Source organism: Sander vitreus, chromosome 5, assembly GCF_031162955.1.
Source record: "Sander vitreus isolate 19-12246 chromosome 5, sanVit1, whole genome shotgun sequence".
Lineage (NCBI taxonomy): Eukaryota > Metazoa > Chordata > Actinopteri > Perciformes > Percidae > Sander > Sander vitreus.
The window spans coordinates 29584496-29610342 of NC_135859.1; the positions used below are offsets into that span (position 1 = coordinate 29584496).

At 38.4% G+C, this 25847-nt stretch overlaps 2 protein-coding genes across 5 annotated transcripts in view; one reads left to right on the top strand and one right to left on the bottom strand.

Moving 5' to 3' along the window:
* LOC144518613 (protein yippee-like 1) overlaps window positions 1-5762 on the top strand; it is a 34957-nt gene extending 29195 nt beyond the window's left edge. For all 4 annotated transcript variants that reach the window (XM_078251415.1, XM_078251414.1, XM_078251413.1 and 1 more), the window contains one exon: window positions 851-5762. In XM_078251415.1, the coding sequence (XP_078107541.1) occupies window positions 851-940 (90 nt within the window). In that variant the 3' untranslated portion in view covers window positions 941-5762. The remainder of the gene's footprint in view (window positions 1-850) is intronic.
* Window positions 5763-20978: 15216 nt separating this feature from the next.
* Window positions 20979-25847, bottom strand: part of ppil2 (peptidylprolyl isomerase (cyclophilin)-like 2) — a 32688-nt gene continuing 27819 nt past the window's right edge. Inside the window, exons 18-20 of the mRNA XM_078251417.1 lie at window positions 24948-25010; window positions 24073-24215; window positions 20979-21230 (exon numbers count right to left, since the gene is read on the bottom strand). Coding sequence (XP_078107543.1) covers window positions 21128-21230; window positions 24073-24215; window positions 24948-25010 — 309 coding nt within the window. The 3' untranslated portion in view covers window positions 20979-21127. The remainder of the gene's footprint in view (window positions 21231-24072; window positions 24216-24947; window positions 25011-25847) is intronic.

Genomic DNA, 25847 nt, shown 5'->3' on the forward strand with positions numbered 1-25847 from the left:
GATGAATAAATGTGTGCATATTTGTCTCTCAAAATCAAATTCACTGCTGAGATATTGCAAACTTTATTATATGATGTTTGCCTCCTCTGCAGTGTTGTAAATGCAGTTTTTAATCTTCCTCCATAATTCACTTACAAAGCAGCTAAAACACCTTGTACGTTACTTTGACCACAATGGTTCGACAAAAGCAATCATGAAGATGGTTGTATTTGTATATTTATATCATTAGATTACATCATCACTCATGCATTATTTTAAACACAGTTGTAGTTGTTGAGTTGGAGCTCCTTTTTAACTATTTAGTATCGGACTGCAACTAATGATTATTTTTATTATGGATGAATCTGCTGATTGTTTTCTCCATTAATCGATTACATTGTTTGGTTTGTAAAATTCAGAAAATACTAAGAACAGCTTCACTGTTTCCAGCTTTTATCTGTTTTATATCATATTAAATTTAATATCTTTGGGTTTTGGACTTTGGGAAACTGGGATGGACATTTTTCACTATCTTTCACTAACTTCTGGCATTTTATAGACCAAACGATTAATCTGAAATTAATCGGCAGATAATTGATAATTAAAGTAATCGTTGGTTGCTGGCCTATTAACCAACTCATCGTTTCAGCTGTACTTGTATAAACTGTTAAATAGGTAGTAATGTATAACAGAACATCATGTTTTATAAGCTCTTCTTATGTTTTCTATGCAAAAATCTTCATTTGTAATGTAACTAAAGCTGTCAGATTAATGTAGTGAAGTAGAAGACTCAAGTAAAGTGCAAGTACCTCAAATTTGTACTTAAATGAAAAAGTAAATGTACTTAGCTATATATATTGTTTTTTTACAGGAACACGCGTTTGAGAGCAGTCAAAAGTACAAAGAGGGAAAGTTCATCATCGAGCTGGCTCACATGATCAAGGACAACGGATGGGAGTGATGCTCCTCTGTTCTTTTTCTGACCATGGAATGCTCTTTATTGAACTGCGTTGGAGCGACGACCATCGACCACCCTGCCCCCCTCCCCAACCCCCCTCAAAAAAAAAAAACTCCCCCCCCTCACCTCCTTCACGTGCACACCCATCCACCTGGTCATCGTGAGACTGAACAGAGCAAATGACATAAAAAAAAAAAAATAAAAAAAAAGACGACGAGGAAGCGGAGCAACTGTTGAAAAATCACGTCACAGGAGTCCTGTCGTTACTTTAAAGATTGTATGTTCTCCTTCGCATCGCCCGGAGCTTTTTGGGTTTGACCCCCGCCCGCTCACTCTCACCCCACTCCCCACCACCAAACCAGGCGTAAACAAGTGATTGTGGTGATATGGCGACCACTATGCGAAAGGAGAGAGACTTCACTGAGGGGACATGGCTTTGGTTTTCTTTATTTCGCCCACCAAGCGAGACAGACAATGATTATTTTTTAACGTTATTTGCTATAGTTTTAACTTCTGAGTTTGGTAAGGTTTTGGTTTGATGGCATATGGATGTTACTGGTTAGCATTTTATTTCCCTGTCAAGTCTGTCATGTTTTTTTTTTTGGCTTGTTGTATCTCTGCCTATAGCTGAGCATGCTTTTCTTTGCTAATGTCCAAATGAGCAATCAGGGACAGGTGAGGAGCGGAGGGGAAAGGGAGTTTATTGTAGTTACAAATATGTAGCAGCATCTTGCTTTTAAAAAAAAAAAAAAGTTGCAAAGGATGGGATTGTAGTAGTGTGGGATTTTATTCCTGATAGTTCTTTTTTTTCTTTCTTGTGAATTTTCTTTATTCCCCCCCTTCCCCCTGGTACTTTTCAGGACCCAAAAAGCATTGAAAGCAGCACCTACTATTTGTTTGACATAAATGGATATATATATATACATATATATAAATATATAGATATATAAATATGTTTAGTGTTTGGCTAAGTGCGATTGTGGCTGGTCCCATTTTGCAGCAAGTGAAAACAACCTGAAAAGAAGCAGAAAAAGTTTCTAGACTGGGGAACCTGACATCAGTGGCCACATGTCATAAAGCATTAGGGCAGACTGTATTATTCCATTGTCTAGTAATGGCACACTAAGAGACACAACCACATAAGAATATATATACACCCATACTATGATTACATATCCATAAATACTATGAAAATGTTCGTAGTACGTTGATATTGGAACATGGATTCTAAATATATATTAGCTGTCATGCACATGTGTATATGCATATGACTGTGTGTGTATATATATATTGTGCGTGTGTGTGTGTGTGTGTTCACGCATTACACAGTGACATACTTGAACGATGCTACTTTGTTTGCACTTTGCAGAGGCCTTTGGTTCATTTCAGTTTAGAGGCAAAAAGTTTGTCCACTTTCGTCTGTTTTTTTTTTTATAAATTGCCTTCTCACAGATGAACGACAGATTGTTGGAGACGGAAAGAAAAATTTGACCTGGACGGTTTAAGGGTTTGTTCATCGTCTCTATTAGAAGCTTCTAGATTATCTGGTTTTATTTCAATTATATTGACAAATTCTGCTTTTCCTCTCAATTTTTTGCTTGAGAAAAGTGTAGTTTCTGATTCTTTGCTGCTATCGTAGAAATCCTGCCATATCCTTCCCGCTCTCGTAGGTCTTTTGCACTTTACATGCTTATCCGTCTCTCTCTCTCAAAGCATATGAATTGTCTCTTTGTGATTTGCCTCTAAGCCGTATGAATCTTGTGCCTCTTCAAAACATGAACAGCCTCCCCTCTTATTTTCTGTTGTGCAGTGCATAACTCCGAAAACATTTGTGTGAACTGATGACTGTCTTCCCCCTTCTTCTGGTTCAAAATGGCCCTCAAAAATAACATTCTCTACCAAAATCCTCATAGAGCTCTTCCCTGTTTGTTTTTTTTGTTTTTTTTTGGACAACAGAAACTTGGTATACATACAAACTTATATTTTCTACGTTAAGATTTAGAGGTGCAAAAACAGATAGATATTCCGTATATTTCTCACCGTAAAGCATAGAGGAGGAGGTTTGGAACATGCGGGATAGAGATTTAAAAATCAGCAGTGATTGACTTTGCCGGCAAGGTCAGTCAGATCACACAACTTTTTATCCTAAAAACGATGGCAATGCAAACCCTTAATAGTTAGCAGTGATAACTACTTGAAAATATAAAGACATAAACAGCTGAGATGTTGGCCCGTGTTACAGTTTTTGTACATAAAGTTACATATTTAAGGTTTTATACGTATTTCTACTGGGTTAGTTCTTTTACTTCCCCAACTTGAAGCACTTTTGTTGTGTGTGTGTGCGTGTGTGTGTGTGTGTGTGTGTGTGTGTGTGTGTGTGTGTGTGTGTGTGTGTTAGCCCACATGCATGCCTGCACTCAAAAGTGAATGTTTAGTTTATTTTCCTCAGAGATTTTATTTCTCTTTTGTTTTTCCTCTTTCTTTCAGTTTGGAAGTGTTTTTATTTGTCCTGTTTTTTTTTTTCTTTCGCAGCTGTTTGGTTTCTCTCCCGGTGATCTGTGAGGTCAACAGCCAGGTTAGTTTGTTTGAAAGTGATTTATCCCTGTTTTGTTTGTGTTCTGTTAGCTTGTTTATTTAGCTTGTGTGGTGAAAGCCCGTTAGAGGGCTGATGTTTAGGTCTCTGCTGAGCCATGTAGACAACGAGGGCGAGCTGGAATCTCCCACCATGTCGCAGGGAGAGCCTTTATCAAGACCCTTTCGCCACCACAGTCAGTGTCTCCTGTATAGAGGGCTTTCAGGGGATGAAACGCACCCTCTGGCAGCCATATTGGAGGTCCTTATCCTTTGGCAACGCTGGCTGTGAATATCTGATTGTATTTCTTGAGAACTTATTCATTTTTGTGCTGGTTTTGACTGAAAATGGAACAGTTACTTCCCTGATCTGTTTGATTTATTGTTTTTATAATGTTACCTAAGCTTAGTCACTACATCCCAGTTCTGGGGCTGCATTCTTTGAAAGTTTGCATTTTAAACCTCTTAACAGGTCAAACAAGGCCTGGTCTATTTTAAACACTCCTTCAAATGCAGCACTCTGTGTTCCACCAAATCCACTACACAGACGTTGTTTTAAGAGCACCTGTTTTAACCCAGTGATTCAACTTCACAGCTGGCTGCAGTGAGGTAGATGTGTACTCCAGGGGTGGGTCAGTACACCATGACGTCACTGTTGGGTGCGGTTACAGGTGCAACAGAGCATGTTTTTGACTACAACCATCAGTGATGCTGGGTGTGAAACTTTCCACCAGAGAGGGCATTGAAACAATGCTTTTCAGCCTGGTGTTATGTTACTCTTTATTGGTGTATTCAGTGGTCTTCGTCAATTTGTAAAGTCGGGAAATACAGCGTGACCTCATTGATATTTGTGTTCCTGTGGTCATCAGTGCTGGCAAACTGGCTGAACTGAGTTTACTACTACTATACACCACTTTGTCAAGCCATTTCCTGATGATAAACTTAAAAAAAAAACTGAGACTGAAAGTTAATTATTGGCCTTGAAAACAGCAGTTGTCGAAATAATCTCATCACAGGGTCCGTTTGGTAGCTGTTTATGATCTTCCTCAGCAAATACTTATAAATAATTATCATAACTGGGCCACTCCATCTGCTGAACAGCTACCCAATGGACCTTGTGGTGTGAATATTTTGTCAATTTTCAATCTATTTTAGGAGTGGACAAGGAGCACCTGAATGTTTTTTATGTACATGATGCTGCTCTGGCCTTTTGGAGGCCAGTTCCTCCGGAGGACACTTTCAAGGGGTGCATCCTTTCGAAAGTTGCAGCTCCCGATTTCTGATGCAGCAGCTGTTATCTGGTCAGCCAGCATTCACTGTCTGATATGATGATCACATCTGGCTGAAAATGTCAAAATCCAGCCATGTGTTTAGTTTTGACTTTTTCCAAACTCGTAGAGCAAACAGAATGGTACTGGTGACTAAATTTGGAAACAAAAAATATATACCTTACCAGACCTTCATGTCTGCTTAAATTTTTACTGAATGGACCGACATTAGTCCAACTTGTTAGCCGTTACATGCACAAAGCCAGTTCCTCCAAGGAAGGACCTCCAAGTTGGCGCCAGCAGTGGTTGCTTGCAGAGCCTCTATACTCCCCCTTGGATTAGTCAGTCTAAGTTGAAGCAACAAAAAGCAGTTGCCAGTGTCACCGCCGGTGTATACCAAATAAGAACCAGGTTCTATCGAATGATCAGTGTCATGTATCAGTGGGCACGAAGGAAGCCAGGGATCGAGTGTCTCCTGCAGATTCAACTGCTATACCAAAATTAAAGAGGAGAAATCCTGTCATGTATGACATTCTGTAGAATGTTTTGATTCTCTGAACTTAACAGCGTCAAAGCAGCCTGAATAAAAAAAATGTAGACATTTGCTGCTGAAAAGCTGTTTACTTTTAATTATTTTTGTTTTATTGGGATACTGGCTACCTACTTTTTGAGCTCTGTAACCTTTTAAAAACATAACAGAAAGGATGTTGATCAAAGGCAAGATGGGTATACAGGGGAAAAGAATGTACAAGTTCTTTTCTTAGGACTGTTAAACTACAGTTTAAGGTCTAAAGCATGTTGTATTTATAATGGCTATATGTCGTGCCTGTTTTATTATTTTTTCTTTCTAAATTTAAAAACAAATATATGCTTTTTATTTGACTACATTGCTTTGCATTCTGTCTTAGTAAAGCCATGTCACACATCTGTTTTCACTCTAATGTAAACTGTCAGATATCACAATAAATTTTCAATGGCATAAAGTTGTGGATTGTTTGAAGTCGTCATTCATTTATAGGATAAAAGCATTGACTGTATAATATTAATGGACAAAGCATCCAGTTGGGCGAAGTGCTGAAAATGCTGAAGTGCCTTAAACCTGCATTCTATCTGAATTCCAGCAGGGGGCGACATGTGCGGTTGCAAAAGGATGTCGGTTTCTGTAGAAGTCTGAGAAAGTGACTCACTTCTCACTTGATTTATTACATCAGTAAACATTTTCATAATGAGTTTATGGTCTCAATCGCTAGTTTTAAGTCTTCTGCAAGAATTATGTTAATTTTTTGAATTATGGTCTCGTTGATTTTAAAATCGGCGATAAAGCAAGGGGTGTTTTAGGGCGTGGCTATGATGTGATTGCCAGTGAAAGTGTGTAACGTAACGTTACAGTGTAAGCAGCTCCTCCCACACTCCTCCCTCTCGTCTAAAATCGTCACATCCGCAACCAGGATGGCTGCGCCCGTAACCGCAAACTCGACGACTCATAGCAGATTTCCACAAACCAATGGGTGACGTCACACATGCTCTGTCCGTTAATATTATACAGTCTATGGATAAAACTAATAACAGGAATTCTTTTATTGAGGGACTGCTTTGCAAAGGAAAGTGAACATCTTTATACCTTTAGACATACTTCATGTTCAGAGGAATCTTATTTTGAAATACATACGTGACATGCGCCCGGATAGCTCAGTTGGTAGAGCGGGTGCCCATATATAGAGGTTTACTCTTCGACGCAGCGGGCCTTTGCTCCATGTCATTCCCCCTCTCTCTCTCCCCTTTCATGTCTTTAGCTGTCCTGTCAATAAAGGCCTAAAAATGCCCAAAAAATAATCTTAAAAAAAAAAGAAATGCATACATGACACTTTTTGCATTTTGTTTTTAAACATCTGTCTGTGATGCAGATAAAGAGAAATAGATAGAGTAGGTCTAGCCCACACTCCATAATTTACAAAGACCCAACAATTCCAGTAATTCCCCCAATAGGGGGGGCATACCGGGTGTGGCAAAGGCATAGCAGGACGTAGCAGGACTTAACAGGGCACTGCAGGGCGTAGCAGGGCGCCGAGCAGGACCACGGCTAAAGCTGCAACCAGGATTTAGGAAAAGAAGAATAGAGTGAAGATAGGTAGATACACAACAGTTTAGCAGTTACATCTTTACAACTAACAGCAAAATGTTGCCATATATATCACAAACTATGTTTTTGCAAATGTTCTTACATTTTTAAAAAGATTAAAAGTCTTAAATCATTTTGTATATTATGCAACCATTCTTCACACTTCAAGAGTTTTCATATATGTTGTAATTCCAATCATCTTAACTGTCCATGTCAGTATGTCTTTAAATATCTATTACACATTTTGACTTTTTTCTGATTCAGAGGATTTTGCTGTGGTTTACAAGCAAAATGTGAAAGCCTTAAAAATATATAAAACATTTGCCTTGGGATACACTTAATTTGCATGAATAAACAAAAACAAACATGGGCACAAGTTTTATATTTTTTACATTATGAGAGCTATAAAACGTGGAATGCCACAAGAACATCACACATAATGAAAATAAAACAGCATGTTGCAGGAACACAGAGCTGAATAAAAGGAAGTTGTCTGTGGCGGCTGTGATATGCGTGAAAAGATGATGAAATTAACTGTGTCAGTTTAGCAGAGAGGCTGAACTTATGATTAAATATTACAGGCATGGAAGAAAATATGTCAGCAAATGCCCTTTTCATGTAAAACAATCACTGGAGCATGAAATTCACTGGTCGCACTACTGATGTGTGAGTCTCAGACAGTCAGGCTGGTAGACTGTCAGATAATTAGATTAAAACTGAGAGACCTGCAGAGTTTTCCACTCTTTTTTTTTTTACTGACCTAGAAGTCTACCGTAGTCTGCAGCCAAACTTCCTCTTCACAAGATTTGACTGCCCAAAAATATCACTTCAGTAAACATCTGCACATAACCTAGACAAAGCTGTTGAAAAAAGGGAACTCATTTTTTCATCATTTCATTGTGAGTTTTCAACTGTGTTTCTGCATTCCTATGATATACTTCCATTTTCCCTAAACCATTTATTTGCCAGTAAGCAATTTGCAAAGATTATTATTAAACTCTGTAATTACACTGGTCCAATTAAATAAGGCCACGCATCATACAGATGTCCTTTGATAATTTATTTCCACCTTTTCGTCGTAAGACACAAGAAAAACTACGAGAAAAATAAACATAAAATACAATGAGTCAAATATACTTCTTTCAGTCATATTACAGTCTCTTAAGCACGTTTCCTTAAGTAGACGGGCCCCACAATGTTAGCGTCACAACAGTACAGAAAGTGCATTAAATGCAAAGAAATTACAACAAATATTAAACACAAATATGACAAAGCTGAAATACAAAAAGCACAATTACCGTGTGCGCCTCTTGGACCGTGCAAAATCTTAGTTTGAGGCCGTACATTTTTTCTCTGCAGCCACGTTGGCTCTCTCTCTGTATTCCTCTAACCCACAATGCAACAGGTGAGGCCTTCGCTAAACTCTGGTCATTTGACCTTTGACCTCAACATCAAAAATGACATTTGTAATAAAGAACAACAAATTTAAACAAACAAAAAAATATTTTTAAGGTAAAATATTTTAGTACAATTTTAAATCCAACATCCCTTTTTTTAACTCTTATTTATTACATTTTTAATGTTTTTAATTACTGTATGAATTCAAACACTAATGAAATTAGCAAAATATAGACTTAAACATGAAAACTCAGTAACACTGTCCCTCAGAGAGTTACAAACTCAGAGACAAGTAAATACCCTTTCTACTGTTTGAAATGTATACTCATCTTTGCTCTCTGCATAAGGAGAGAGAGCAATAATCTCATGATATTTGTCCATAAAGCTCACAAGGCTGTAGGTCATTGTCCTTGTTTACAATAAAAAAAAAAACTGGTGGAACTAAATACATGTACTCAAGTACTGTACTTAAGTACAATTTTGAGGGTACTTTACTTAATACTAACTTAATTTATTTACTTAATTATTTCTATTCTTTGCAACTTGTGCTTCACTACATTTTGGAAGCCAGTATTGTACTTTCTACTCCACTCCATAACATTAGGTACTTTGCAGATTCAGATTATTAATAAAAAAATGAATTAACTAACAATGTATGATGTATTATTATGGATTAAGTAGTTGGAATGATATCCACCTTTACCAGTTGCAATATTCACGAGCCTTGCACAGACTTTAAATGAAAACAGCGCTCAACCATTTGCCTTGGTATTTTGAAGATGAATCATCTGGTGTTCTGGATCTGTAATTGTTTTTATTGATCATCTGTGTCGCATAATGGTTGCTTGTCTCCTTTATATAAATGTTTTTCTCTTGGTTGGTACATCGGTCTTTGTACTCATGTGTTTCTTGAAACGACACCCGGCCCCAAAATCAAACAGAGCACTTTGTCTTTTAGTCTAAAACAAGTGAAAAGACTATAAAGTGCATTAAGATACTATAGTACATTTATAAAGAAACACATTTGATGGCATTATAACGTCTGTAATGCAGATAAACCAGGACTGGAACAAGAGACTAAACACAAGATTGATCCAACCTCATAAAATTGTTCAACTTTATATTTTTATCTTAGTTGAAAGAGTGTGAAGGACCGAGGTGATGACTGAATCTCACCTCTGATTTCCTGGGAGCTTCTCAGTCTGTTCTCATTCTGTTTAACCTGCAATTGCTGGAAATGAAGAGGAAGGTGAAAAAATATAATTACGTTTTATGAGAGGAACTTTTCATTGTTTATGTGAGGTATGAGGTGTGTTTGTGTGTGTGTGTGTGTGTGTGTGTGTGTGTGTGTGTGTGTGTGTGTGTGTGTGTGTGTGTGTGTGTGTGTGTGTGTGTGTGTGTGGAATAAAGAAGCTAGGGGTTAGCAAGTTCAAACATTAAAATAAGCTAACTGAAAACAGAAATGCAAATAAAAACATAAATATTCCATTAGCTTTTGCAAGATGGAGTTTCAAAAGACTTCTTGCCAATCAAAATGCCATAAACCTCTAATTAGCCACGTTTACGTCATTATGCTTTCAGATTTTACTCTTAAATCTTCTTGTTCATGTTTACCTGTTGGTTTCATTGTTTCCTTAAGCTTGTTTATCTCTACATCCTCAGTCTGCTTTAGTTCTTGCTTCTTTTAAAAGTAGACCAACTTCACCAGCCTGAGGACACTGGAAGAAACAGAAAAATAAATGTGTTGCATCAGCAGATACATCCGACTGTCTTTAGGGAGGACTAGTCTATATCCACGACATTCAACTTCCGGGATTGCTCTGTTAACGCGGGAAATTCCCCGTGTTGGAATGTTATACTCCGGTGGATTTATGAGGACTATGGTTAACTGCTCCTCAGATCTCTGCAGGGTAAATCCAGACAGCTTGTTAGACTATCTGTCCAATCTGAGTTTTCTCTCACACAACTAAAACAACCTTTAAACGTACACGTTCCACCAAAACAAGTTCCTTCCTGAGGCTGAGGCTGGTGCTTAGTGCCACCCATGACGATTGTGATTGGTTTAGAAATGCCAATAAACCAGAGCATGTTTTTCTCCCATCCTGGAATGCTGTGTGGACTAGCCAGACCCTCCTCCGCAGCGCTGTGGAGGAAGGTCTGGCAAAGCAAGACTAAGGGAGGACTGACTCTTTAAAAGGTGTCACTGTAGCTAAGCTCTGCAGCTGTTCTCATTTCATTCTCTTATTTATGTTCTCGTGGCTGCAAACATGTTCAACAGCTCTGGACCTAAATGTGATGATGATGATGAAACATTCATAACTGTAAATTAGTTTGAAGCTCTGTGATCATCAGAAGAATAAAGTCATTTTGCTGAAAGATTATGAGACCTGCTGCAGCACAGTTAATTAGAAATGAATCATTTGATACAGTACAGACAGTTGTATGGACTGAAGTTGCTATGGCAGTACATACTCTGCACAGTGCTTTCTATCCGTCTCCTTACTTGTGATTCTGATGCCCACACAGCCTCGTGTTTTGATGTCCTTGAGGTGCCTGGCTTGTCTTCAAGCACAAGGCAGCCTGTCTGCCTCTAATTTATCTCACACTCCCTGCCTTGTTCTTAAAGCTGCAACATGCAACATTTTCACATGAATACAATATATCAACAGCATATTTTGTTTCTTATCCGTCTGTGAATGTGACCCCTGTGTGCGTACTGTACATGTAAACCTTAGTTTGTCTGAAATAGGCCGTCTTCAGTTCAGTCGAGGTGAGACTGAGCTGCAGGTTAGAGTGACAATAAACGTACAAAGCAGTAAGGAAAAAAGAACAGTAAAGTTTAACATGCGACAGACTAGATCAGTTTAATAACATGATTTTCTTTCATTTGCATAACAAACATTAGCATTAGTTACTTAAGCTTTATGTTAAAATTATCATTAAAGCTATAGTGCGTAGTTTGTCGCCCCCATGAGGAATTCTAAGTGATGATAACAACGCTGTCAATGCAGCCACATGACGTGGTGATCGCGCACCACCCCCACCTCTCCTCCACAGAGTTGTTAGTAGTGTTTAAAGGTCCAGTGTGTAACGTGTTTAGTTGTTCATTATCAAAATCTGTGTTGCCCGTTCACAAACTTGTCCTTTTTCATGAATATTTACCGGCACCATCAATTCCAAGTATTCCTTTTGGCTTGAAATTTTACATTTGCATTCGCATGAACTGGGGTAGACGCTCCATATTCATGCGCCATCTTGAAATACGTTTCCGGTAAGGGACATACAGGATATACTGCTCCGCCTTTTGCGTTTTCGCTGTCACATGATAAACTCACACGTGCTGCTAATCCTGCTAATGGGTATCATCGCTTCCCGGCCCCGGCAAGTTTGAAACATGGAGGTCCACACGTATTCAAAATACAAATTTCAGGAACAGGAGTGTTCTTCTTCGCCCAGAAAAAGAAAAAGGATATTGAAAAGAGCAAGAGACCGGCTTTTTGAAGCGTGAAGGCTACCGTAGCTGTAATACGTACTTTGAACTGCGTGGTGCGAGAGAGTTGATTGCGATATATGATCTCAACGCTAGATGGGAGAAATTCCTACACATTGGACCTTTAACCCGTCAAATCAAGGAGGACATGGAGGACTTAAAAACACAATGGACTTTTCATCACTCTTGCAACTTTTATATCCTCTTCATCTCCAAAGCTGAATACTGCTGTTGTTCTTTCTCAGAGGTGACGTAAAACGCATCACTACAGCTGCTGCAGGCGAAAGTCACCGGACGACACCATTTTGTAAACATAGCCATACTGAGAAATACAGAGAGAGTTTTGTGGAACTGATAGGCTTAGTAAGCTTTGTATCAACTCATGTGGCAATGGCTCGAATGTAGCGGACGTTCATTAATGTAAATTAGTCTCGCACTATAGCTTAAAGGCAGGGACCTCTTGCTGATTAATGCATAATCATTAATGACAAGTAAGTGGTTCATAGAATAGCTTTTTCTGTTTTGCATACTGAATACGTATCCAGAAAAAAAATCCACCTGTGACTGGTATTAAAAAAAAAAAAAAAAAAAAACATATTTACAACACTTTAATTTACTTCTTTGATAGATAAAAAAAATATCTTACTGTAGAAAATCATTGGCTGGTTTGTTTCTCCTCAAATTTACAACAAAGTATATTTGTACGATTTCAAGAGTTTTATAGTTGCAAGCTAGTTTTCATACATAACACGCAGGGAATGGCAACAGACAAAGAAAGCCCAGAGACTAAATACACAAGGTAACAAGAAGAGAGTAACGAGGGACAGGTGTCACCAGGGCTGATGAATAGGTGGACATCATCAGGGCAGGGCAGACAATCACAAAGGCAGAAAAATGCACAAGGCAGGAAGTAAAACAAGACATGACAAAGGAGAAACAACACTACAAAATAAAACAGGAAACTAAGGTATCAAAAACATACACAAGGATAGAACCGGGTAAACCAAAACAGAACACAGAATAGAAGAACCATGAACAAGGAATGAGAATACAGCAAAAACAGGAAACAGTGAACAAACAGGGAATGGGCAGGAATCGGTTTGTTGTTGGTGTTGTTGTGATAGATACACAGGATGTAGTGGTGTTAGCTGTTTATGTCGGAACGTGTTATTCTCATGCTCACAGTCCTCATGTCTCCTGACCTACTTCTCTGCAACGCTTGGTCAACACAGTTCAAGCTCTTCCACAGGAGGGTCTTTGCTGGGGATGCTGGGAGATGCTGGGAGAGGTTGGTGTCATGGTTCAGGCATCCACTTTCTTGTTTTGTTCACACTCCATCAGCACAGACAGGTCCTGTGTATGAGACAGGAAGGAGACAGAAAAGGATAAACAGTAAGTGTTTGGGTGTGAGGGGAAACCAGAAGAGTGAGAGTGACATTCTGGAAGCCACTATTGTATTTTTTATTCCACTACATTTATTTGAAATCAAGATTATTGACAAAAAAATATAATCAACTAATAAATGATGATGCATGATTAAAGATTAAGATACCTGGCAGTATATTAAAATAAGATGCACCTTCACCAGCTGCAGCATTAGTGACGCTTACACATTAATGCATCAACAATTATACTCCAGTGATATATTATAATTTTTTCTGAAATGGGCCATTCTGCTTAATGACAACTTTTGGTAGCATTAAAAATGGAAATACTTAAGTACAAGTACCTCAAAATTGTAATTAAGTAAAGAAAGTTGAATAAATGTACTAATGTAATAAATGGGTTTCCAGCAGCTTCCTTAAACCTGTGGGTCCTATTATCATATCAACTTTAACTGAATTTTAAAGAACTGTTACTTTTGAGAGAAATAACTTTTGATACTTTACTGTTTCTGTAATACTTTGACTTACAGTATGTAGGATTTTAAATGCAGGACTTTGACTTGTAACAGTGTTTTATAGTGTATTATTGGTACTTCTACTTAAGTAAAAGGTCTGAATACTTCTTCCACAACTTACTGTACAGCATGTACTATATGTTATGCTTTGATTATACATTAAGGAAAAGTCCACCAGTGAAAAAAAAACACAATCGCTGCTCTCTATTTTGCAGCCCATCTGCGTGTGATATTAGCTCTTAAAGGATGTCGAGCCCATGACCCCCTTTGACTTGTTGCTCCCGCCACTTCATTATCTCCTCTGTCACTTTGTTTTTTCGACCTCGTCCATCCCTCCGTCCCTCCTGCGCTTGCTCCTCCCCTTCAGCTGTAAGTGGTTGCCCTGGGTTGCAGGCCTCGCAGCAGGCTCCCATGACTGGAAGCTTTAATGCTGCTGCTATTTCAAGCCCTCTGATGTCATCTGAAGGAGGGGCCGGGCCCTCATCCCCGGAGCGGTGAGTCAGAGCCAGAGAGAGGGAAGGAGGGAGGGAGGGGGAGAGGCGATTCAGTGAGGAAGAGGTACACAGCATCCAAACATCAATGAAGGTACAATGTTGTCACCTGGGAAATTGCAAAAGTGTACAAGGTGAGGAAAACAGTAACACAAGTGACAACCAGCTATACTGGTGTAACTGGGCTGTTTCTGGTATTGTGTTTATTTTTTTATTGTGTATTTGTGATTGTGTATGTCTAAAATGTAGTTTTCTTTCTGGCATTTTTGTATTTCATGGTATATTAATCCTATATTTTAACAATTAAAGCTTGTTCACCCTATTAAAGCTGCAGCAGGTAGGAAGCAAAACAACGGCAAGATTTCAAGTGGAATGAGACCTCTTCCTGCAGCTCTCCTATCTCTGTCGCATGGTCAACGCATGCACAGAACAGCCAATAGGAATGTTCTCTCTCTCTGAAATGACCTGTGATTGACCAGAGTCTCCATCACAGCTATATTATCTAAAGCCTGAAAACAGAGCCAAGAGGAGGTGCAGAAGTCTACTTTTCTCTCATACCACTTGAATTACAATATGCTAAAAGATATTGAATAGTAAATAAGTAAATAATAATATTGAATTTTTGCCTAACGATTCCAAAAATAAAGTGTCTAGCACAGCTTTAATTTGTGATTTCTTTTATGCTTTCTTTTTATCCTAACATTTTAAATTTTACATTACATTTTTGCTATATTTGGGATATATTTTTGGTTTTAATCTAACATTTTTTATATTTCGGGGTGTATAATTCTATATCAATGCTTTTCCAGGAATATCATTTTGGCATAAACTTGTGTGATTTGGGGCAAAATCATTCAAATATCAGCAACAAAATTGGCATACATTTAGTTTTTTGTTGGCTACAGAACACAAAAACCTGTACTGGCTCTTATAAATCATCACTGGTTAAAGCTTTTCATCATATCATATCATATCATATATCATAAAGACATAAACAGTATCTCTCTGTTTTGCAAGGAATCAAATTTAATTTCCAGGTATTTCTGCCCAACAAACATATTTGTCTCCAAAATTTGGTGTTATCGTCAAAGGCAGAAAAACAGACACAGGAACTGAAGGAGACGTTTTTCTCCTGTCTCCCTCAGTGATGTCATCCCATTCAGACTCTGCCTACACAAAGTCGTGGTGTACTCTCAGCATCCACTGTCGTCATGGATACAGCACTGCATCAGCCACACTTCCCGCAGCTGAAACAATAGGTGCCACACAGGCAGCCGTTGGTCAGTGTGTCCGACTGACTGGCGTTTTGTCCAATGAGAGAGCAGGAGAGTGATGTCATTCAAAGGATGGGACTGAAGCAGAGATGTGTATCCAAAAGCAGCAGAGTGTCAGAGATCTTCTGCTGACGCACCTACATCAACACAAGGAAGGCTGTCACATTCGTTATCTCTTTGATAGAAACAGGTTAGGGCGGATGTCAGATGTTTTACTACTGTTTGGAGCTCCTGCCAAAACTTTTTAGTACCAATATAACCAATTAACCCTAGGCTCATCCTGATTGGGAGCATTTCTGGGTGGGGTTTGGCATAGGGCCGGAAACTGGCTAAAGATATTACAGGACTGGGATGGCCAAAGCTTTTCTGAGGCTCTGAGCAGCTTGCACAGTACTATACCTGATGACAAAAATCACTCAAAGGAAATAAAAAGGTACCTGGTGAAACGGTATATGATGTGTGAGGTGTTTTGTTTACGAAAAATGCAAAAATAAAACATAACCCTTCCAAAACGGATATAAACTAAAAGCTGCTCCAATTTATATTTTTGCATTAAAAGTGGATGTGAAAAGTGTCTCCTCTTGCCTGTGCTCTACAAGGCATTTTAGTGTCTTTAAGCTTTGAGATTTCCGGCCCAAAACTTTATTGTATGGTTCACTCTCACACCAGTCTAGCAGCAGATGGCCGACAGACACAGTTAGCGACTAGCTGTAGAATATAGCGGAGCACATAGCAGCTAAAGAGCCAGATATTTTTTCGCAAAGAGTTGGTGGAGACCAAACCAGAGCTAAAAGGAGAGTTAATATTGGACTTACATTCATCAGGTGGACACAAACACGACTCTAAATGAATGCCAATGTTGCTCTGATCTGCTGGATGTAATGCTTGCACGTTCTTAAATAGTTTACAATATGTCAATATTGTGCTTACAGCTTATTTCTGCTGTCCCCAACTGGCCAAAAAGTATGGTAATGTAAGTCTGAGGATACATTTCTTGATTTTGTTAAAGTGCCCTATAATCCCCAATTTGGTTTAGCTCTCTGAAAAGCTTTTTATACATTTTTTGTCATAATTTGCATCACTGAAATAAGAATCAGGCGTGTGGATGGTGATTATATAGTGGCAGAGCAAGGTCTCAGCAGTCAGATCCCACCTGGTGTATGCCTAAGTGGTGGAAAAGGTGTTTTGTGCTTTAGGTGAACATAACCTTTTAAAAAACCATAGATTTTCTGCTTTCTTGCTTCACATCTCTTTTTCTTTCTTCTTTTTTTCAATTATTGTGCAGCTGCCCACATTCTCCTCAGTAATCATGATCATTTCATTTGATCTCCTTGTGTCTGATGTGTGGAAAGGTCTAGTGAATTATGTTAGTAGCATTCAGAGGCCATTTTGATGACTCCCTGCAGCCACTTTCACAAAAAAAAGCCAGTAATATAACATATTTGGAAAAGCAGCATTGTTGATTTCAAACCCTTTCATGTTGTCCCCGAAAGCCATCAAATTACCGGGATAGTCCCTTTCACGCACAAAGTCAGCAGCTAGCTCTGTTGCTCAGCAACACAGACAAAGCATCAACATTTTTGCTTTGTAGTAAAATTGAAGTGGAATTGACAAGAAAGCACGCTGGAACAAACGAGAGAACGTAAACACAAATTCAAACTGCAGTTACAGATCATTTAGGAGACGAGTCCCCAAGTGAGGCTGATTATGATCTCTACAACAGCTCGTTCCATCGCTGAAATGTGATGTGAAATGAGAAGACATGCTTTTTGCAGCTAAAAAAACAAATATAGAATTTGGCCTAAAACTTTTTTAAAGCCTAAACAAATTTTCAGATGTTACAGCTTGTGACACTATACTTTTATCTCTTTCCTGAAAAGCACATTCAAACACAGTTTTATCACTTGATATAAAACTGCATACCAGCAGAATTAATACAGCTGTCACATGTTGTTGTGTCACTAAATTATGTTCAGTTAAAAGCTCTGTGTTGCGTTTAACTGCTTGTGAATGTGAGGTTTGACACTAACACGTAATCCACAAAAGTGTCTGTATAGGAGCTTTTCTGATAGGGGAGAGTTTCTGTGACTCACTTTAACATCTCTCTCTGGACTATGTAACATCATAAATGTTTTAGATAAAAAAGCTACAGCTGGGAATGTAGCTCAAATGAACCCTTTGCCCTCTGCTGTGGTGAAGAGAAGAAGGGAGTGTCGAGAGCCACGGATTACCTCCTTTTGCATTCATTTCCTTTTTTTGAAAAGTAACAAGTGATCTATATGCTTTCAGAACAGTTTCAATGAAATGGTTGCTGCATGTAAAATGGAGGGCTGCCCTCCAAAATAAAAGCAGACAGACAGCTCATGGTTACATTTTTGAAAAGGAGAGATATAAAAAGGCATCTACTGGTGTTGACAGCAGGTCCCTCAGGGGCTGGTTAAAGACTGAAGGTTGGATGTTTGTTTGGGCTTTGGAGGGAACATCTCTATGAAGGCCAGGCATTCTTTGGGCAAAAACACAGCTGAGAGAAATTATGTTAGTTATTGTTAAAGCCACTGTTTGAAACTGGCAGTAAAAATGCAAATGAAAATGGTGAATGTGTGGTGTCTAATCAACACATATGCAGCATTGTTAGGGCAATGTATCAAAATGTTATACTGAAAAGTGTACAGTCTTCAGGGATATCACTAAATTGCCTGTTATTGTCTGATTTATGTGTTAACGTCATTACTGTGATTGGATGTAAAACTTCCTGCTTCAAATTCAACCAATAACTTGACTCATTTCTAGTTTGAAATGTGTTACTGTTAACCCCCGTTCCCCGCCCCCTTAACACACACTCCCAAAGTAAATGTAGGTGACAGGAGAAGACGCTCTGGCTGGTTGATTCTCAAAATCCTCGGTAATATTTTATTTATTATATTTTATTAAATAGTTTCTTTGAAAAACAACATCTAAACGGAAACACACAGCAGTGTGTAAATTCTGCAATGTAATGCTAACCGACACAGCTGGAACCACCTACTGTATACTTTTTATCTGCACTTAGTAAGGAAGCATAAAGAAAGGGAAGCTAAGTGATGCTAGTGAAGCTAGCTAGCTAAAGTTATCAATCTGCCTTTGTACCAAAATTTGTTTTCATTTCTGTTCATCCCCCCTCACCCAAAGGAATTTAGCGAATACATATTAGCTAGTTGTGTATATACTGTATGTTTCAGTTGTTTGGTCTGGTCTTGGTCTTGGTCTTGACTCGGTCTCAACCCCTCAAAGTCTCGGAATCGATACACTCTGGTCTTGGTAATGACTTGGTCTCGGCTTAGGTGGTCTTGGCTACAACACTGATCGATTTGAAAAAGAGTAATGATGTTCCTAGAATGTCTAAAAAGAGGATGCTGCACTAGATAAGAAGCTGACTGCTGAGTAACTCCACACAACATTCACCCACTCGCTCTCTCACTCTCTTCCCCCCTACAGTATCTGTGCTGATTTCTATTCTCAATGGTTGACTTCAGAAGGATGCCTGGAAATAAAAAGTAAGAATAAGAGGGAAGAGATTATGTGCACAGACTCATATTACAATTTTACGCACGTACGCCGAGAGATTTCTGGTCAATTTTTATTACAGTACTGAAGAAGTAGGGTGATAACTTTACTTTAAAAAGACTGTGTCCTCTACCTGGCCTATATATGAGATACAACTGGATCCAAACAGGACCAATGATTTTAAGCATCTGATATATAAACTGTGTACATAATACGTAAGTGTATTTATTGTAAACACAGCTGTTCCGGCCTATCAAAGTTACCTTATCTCAACTACAAGTTGCACTGAAGGGCAAAGCAATTTCTTGTCTTCCTGTTACAATCAAAAAACTCTCAATGTAGGAAAATCTTGACATTTAGGGGGGGGAAATACGCCGAGGACCACGAGTTAAGATAGGTTTGTGAATATGTTCGTGAATGTGATATGTCCAAGAATTATCTAAAGTCACTGATTGCTCGTCACTCCCCAGTCTCAAGTCACCCATCAGACCTCAATTATTCGTTAAATCAGTGACTTACGGCCTGCTGGAATTCATGTTATGCCGCTGTGCTGACTGGACAGTTGGGAAACAACTGAGAATGACGTCGCCATCACACCGTGGCTCAGTTTTAGAACTCCATGTGTGAAAAGGATCGTGGAGCTCTGGAACTTGAGTTTTGGAGCATACAGATTTATTTTCCACCTCCTGTATATACAAAGCTTTGGCTCGCTCAGGCAGGGGAGACATACTGAGGACACTCAAGGGTGTATTCATTCAGGTAAAAGCCCAACGCTTGGCAACTGCTGCCAAGACCACAGCTAAATAATGAGGCCTGAGTGGAGCAGCATTAGGGCGATAACCAAGCATCCAATAAATTATGAGTTATGTGACACAAGGGTGCCATCACCAATACCACAATTTCTCCTGCGCAACACAGATCCTAAAAGGAATGACAGACACACGCAGCTTCATGCAATTACGGGCCTGTCAGAGACCATGAAAGCTTTTACATGTGCTGCTCTGAAAACCTGGGCAAACATTTCGGTTATAGAGAGAAAAGAGATGTGTTTTTTGAAAATGTACTTCATGTCCATGGTGGCCATTTTATATTTTGTATGGCACTCTGGGCTTGTTAAACTCCACATGGCATGTGGAGCACTGTGAACAATGTTCCCGTGCAATCCATTAATCTAAAAATGGCTGTTGAAAACAAAACAATCCAATGCAACATACACTGAAGAACCAGAGTATTTCCTAAAATAACCAGACCACCAGTGTGGACGTAAAGTGACCAAGCTCTAGATTCATTTTTATTGTGTGGGCCACTTACACTTTGTCACAATAACTAACTCTTTCTGTGGAGCACTGTGCTAAATGATTATGGAAACGTGACAAGCAAACCCATTAAAAACACTTGGGAGTCGAGCCAAAGTAAAGAACGGCTCAGTGCTGAAACGGCTGCATGTCGTCATTCTTCACCAGAAAAGTGTTGGGGAGTTAATCATGTTCACATATACTGATTATACCATCCTGGACCAAACATTGATCAATATCAAACTGTCCTGGACAGTTTAATCAGAAGGTTTGAGCCAAAACATTGATTAGACTGTCTTAGATGACGAAGATGAGATTAAATACATTTTACACAGTTTAAGAGCATTTCCTCTTAATAAGTGCTGATATCTTTATACTGCTGCTTCCTTGCACCAAAACGGTTACTACATTGTGTTTAATTTAGTTTGACCTTTCAGCATTATCACAGGTTTATAAAGACAATTGTCATTAAAAACACTGAACTATTTTGCTGTTACAATATGATTCCAATACTAAATAGACCTTAAAGTAAACTTTAAAATAGACTAAGAGTTACAAAATAAACCCAAGTTTAAAATAGACAATTATCTAAGCTAAAAACTAACATTCAAAGCGAAAAACTAATAATACAAGAATATGAGTCCCTCTGTGTCTTTGAAGGAAGATGTATAAAATGAGATTACGACGCTCTCTTTGTAAAAAGTAACTTTAATCGTTTCACGAGATGCCAACACTGCTGAGAAACAATAGACACATGTATGTATGAATGGAATTAAATTTTGCTCACGCTCAACCCAAACAATTAAAAAATTGAGACTGGTAAATGCCGAACGTGACGGTGCTACCAGGAGCTGAAGTCTCCGAAGCTGGCCTTGCCTTTGGACTTCTTGGGCACTGCTCCGCTGGTGGACGGCCCGCTTTCATCTTTAGCAGCCGAACGTTTTCTGAGGGAGAAGAATATAATATCACAGCCAGCTGTTTGCCATAACCCTCCCCATCCCAGATGTGTGCCTCTTGTTTCTTGTAGATTGTGGGTTTCTCTGATCTGTTCTTCCTTTTTCCTGATCTTGTAACCTTCTCATAACTTTTCTCTTTGAAAATGATATGTTGATTATGCCTTTGTATAATACAGTACACAGGTCTGTCAGATTTCCTCTTCAGGGAAAGACGCTATTTCAAAACAGACTGTTCAACAATTCAGTTTTTTCCTTTGATCAGACATAAACAGGATTCATTATCGATTAATGTGCATATTATTAAGTGTGTCATTTCCGTCCTGTATTTCTCTATTGATCCCAATCATCCGGGAAATGCCACATCTCATACACATCTCTGATTCTTACTGCTAACCTGTTTACATTTCTGGCACTGTGTACATTTGGTTTACATCATTCTGATAATCTTTTTAGCTTTTATTTTGTATTTGAACTCTTACTGCGTGAGTCTTACTCTACTGCAACACTGCTGCACAAAAATTTCCCAAGGGCTAAATAAAGTTCTATCTTATCTTAAATGCACGAATGAACAAGCATTTTCCCACTGACAAAACCCTAAAAAGACCATTAATGGAGAAAATGGATGGACTGTTATCTGGGAGCATTAATACTGACACGCTCCGTGAACATAATGTGATGACAGGAGAAGTATACGATGGGTAAGTTCTGAAGATAAAATGCCATCAAAGAGAGAAAAATCACAAGCATTTTATTATCTCCTAATGCACACTTTAGCCAAAGTGCAACATTTTCTGTTCAGTTAATGCACCTCCATTTTGCATGACAGTAATTTCAATATTACTTCTTTCTCTTCATCATATTTTATATTTGACTGAGATTATTTACATTTACAGTATAACAGTTAACTGCAAGTACAAGTGCAAATTGTGCAAACACTGCCCAAAACAAGTGTTGTCAGATATACAGTGGGGCAAAAAAGTATTTAGTCAGCCACCAATTGTGCAAGTTCTCCCACTTAAAAAGATGAGAGAGGCCTGTAATTTCCATCATAGGTACACTTCAACTATGAGAGACAAAATGAGAAAAAAAGAAATCCAGAAAATCACATTGTAGGATTTTTAATGAATTTATTTGCAAATGATGGTGGAAAATAAGTATTTGGTCAATAACAAAAGTTCATCTCAATACTTTGTTATATACCCTTTGTTGGCAATGACAGAGGTCAAACGTTTTCTGTAAGTCTTCACAAGGTTTTCACACACTGTTGCTGGTATTTTGGCCCATTCCTCCATGCAGATCTCCTCTAGAGCAGTGATGTTTTGGGGCTGTCGCTGGGCAACACAGACTTTCAACTCCCTGCAAAGATTTTCTATGGGGTTGAGATCTGGAGACTGGCTAGGCCACTCCAGGACCTTGAAATGCTTCTTACGAAGCCACTACTCCGTTGCCTGGGCGGTGTGTTTGGGATCATTGTCATGCTGAAAGACCCAGCCACGTTTCATCTTCAATGCCCTTACTGATGGAAGGAGGTTTTCACTCAAAATCTCACGATACATGGCCCCATTCATTCTTTCCTTTCCATGGATCAGCCGTCCTGGTCCCTTTGCAGAAAAACAGCCCCAAAGCATGATGTTTCCACCCCCATGCTTCACAGTAGGTGAATGGATGCAACTCAGCATTCTTTCCCCTCCTTCTTTCCCCTCTTTGTTACTTTGGTCCCTAGCTCTCTGCAGGTCATTCACTAGGTCCCCCTGTGTGGTTCTGAGATTTTTGCTCATCGTTCTTGTGATCATTTTGACCCCACGGGGTGTGATCTTGCGTGGAGCCCCGGATCGAGGGAGATTATTAGTGGTCTTGTATGTCTTCCATTTTCTTATTATTTCTCCCACAGTTGATTTCTTCACACCAAGCTGCTTACCTATTGCAGATTCAGTCTTCCCAGCCTGGTGCAGGTCTACAATTTTGTTTCTGGTGTCCTTTGACAGCTCTTTGGTCTTGGTCATAGTGAAGTTTGGAGTGTGACTGTTTGAGGTTGTGGACAGGTGTCTTTTATATTGATAACAAGTTCAAACAGGTGCCATTAATACAGGTAACGAGTGGAGGACAGAGGAGCCTCTTAAAGAAGAAGTTACAGGTCTGTGAGAGCCAGAAATCTTGCTTGTTTGTAGATGACCAAATACTTATTTTCCAGAGGAATTTGCAAATAAATTCATAAAAAAATCCTACAATGTGATTTTCTGGATTTCTTTTTCTCATTTTGTCTCTCATAGTTGAAGTGTACCTATGACGAAAATTACAGGCCTCTCTCATCTTTTTAAGTGGGAGAACTTGCACAATTGGTGGTTGACTAAATACTTTTTTACCCCACTGTAAACGTAAAAAAATAAAATAAAAAAAATAAAAAATAAATAAAATGAATTACGTTGTAATATCACATAAAAACAACACAATATACCTGAACTCAGCAATATATGGTCTGAACAATAAACCCGAATTATCCCCATGAGGAAAATGGGTAATCTTCTACATAATTAGCAATTCTGCACACTATGTTTCTGCTCGTTTTGTGTCACTTTTTAATCATCATGTTTTATCATCCGCTCATTACGATCCCGTTCCTCAAGACACTTACACAGAGACTATGAGAAAATAAAAATTAAATGGTTATGTGGACGCCGGGTTAACTTTTTAGTCCAAATTCTGCCTGGAAAGTGCAACATATATCCTTCTAGTGTTTTGTGTGTGTGTGCCTACTACAGCAGAAGCAGAGTGTGGTTTGGTGAATAGTAAATCAGTATGCGTGTGTGTGTGTGTCTCTGTGTGTCCTTACGTTGTTGCGGGGTTGATGTATTTCCCCACGCCTGCTTTGAAGGTCTGAGGCGCCTGCTCCTCCTTAGCTTTGTTCCGGGCGATGCTGGTCTGCTGCCTCTCCTCCTCCTCCCTATGCAGCTCCTTTTCTCGCTCTGCTGCAATCTGAAAAACACAAATCATATAAATCTCAACAACTAGATCCCAGATCAGAGAAGACAGGCTAACGCTCACACCGCAGGACAGGCTACATGCTCAGTAATTGTTACTTCCATGCTGACACTTGCACTGTGCTATGATGATCATCTTTATAACAACAGAAAAAAACCTTTTAACACTGACAGTAGATCTGATGTGGTTCCAGAGTTTGATGTATAATGGTTTTACACACACAACATTTTTGTTGTGTTTGCTCTGTACAGTCAGCTGAGATGTTTCTATACAATTTCTACCCAGGTAGCTATATATGTCTTTAATATCTCTTGCTGTATTACGCTATTGTGGGCAATGTTGAAAATCAATCGATCTTTAAGGCAATATTGGACTTCTATTGGAGGAGTTTTGTATCAATTTGATAAAGTTGCTTTGATTTATTTTTATTTAAATGTTTCTAAGGCAAAAAAAGTGTTCTTATTGTATGTTACTTGATGCACAGAATGATGTTTGTGCAGAGTTTGACACTATTTAAATTTGAATGTGCTGCCGTGCAGAACAACAACAATGAAAATGTGTCTCTCTTCAAATACTTACGCAATACTACGCATTGCACTGTAAGTACACACATTCATTATTGTTAGAAATCTAACACTCAGCAGATAGGGCTTCCCTGTGATTGAAATTGGTATATCCTAAAGTTAATATGGTTCATGCAAACAGACGGAGAGATACAGTACGAACCTTAGCGTCAGCTTCTTCGTACGGGTCCACAAACACAGTAGCACTTATGAGCTTGATCTCTGACTGTAAAACAGACAAACAGAAGAAAAAATTACAATCCAAAAAGCACATGGCTCACTCAAACGGAAAACTTAATATTATGTGTCCTTATGCTAGTGCATCATCAAATGATCTGTAAATATTATGTTCTTCTATCAAAAACCAGTCTCTAGTGGCCGGTTAGCTCAGATGGTAGAGCAGGCACACATACTGTGTGTGTGTGTGTGTGTGTGTGTGTGTGTGTGTGTGTGTGTGTGTGTATATGTATATATATATATATATATATATATATATATATATATATATATATATATATATATATATATATATATATATATATATATATATATGTATATATATATATATATGTGTATATATGTGTATATATATATATGTGTATATATATATATGTGTATATATATATATGTGTATATATATATATATGTGTATATATATATATATATATATATATATATATATATATATATGTATATATATATATATATATATATATATATATATATATGTATATATATATATATATATATATATATATATATATATATATATATATATATGTATATATATATATATATATATATATATATATATATATATATGATATATATAGATATAGATATATATATATATAGAGAGAGGGAGAGAGAGAGAGAGAGGAGAGGTTTATTCCTCGACGCAGAAGGTTCATGGTTCCAGTCCGACCTGTGACGTTTCCTGCATCTCTCTCCCCCCCTCCCTTTCATATCTGATCTGTCCGATCAATTAAAGGCGGAAATGCCCCCCGCAAAAAAAAAGGCTCTAAAATATCTACCACCTGCTTACATGTTTAAAATGAATTCA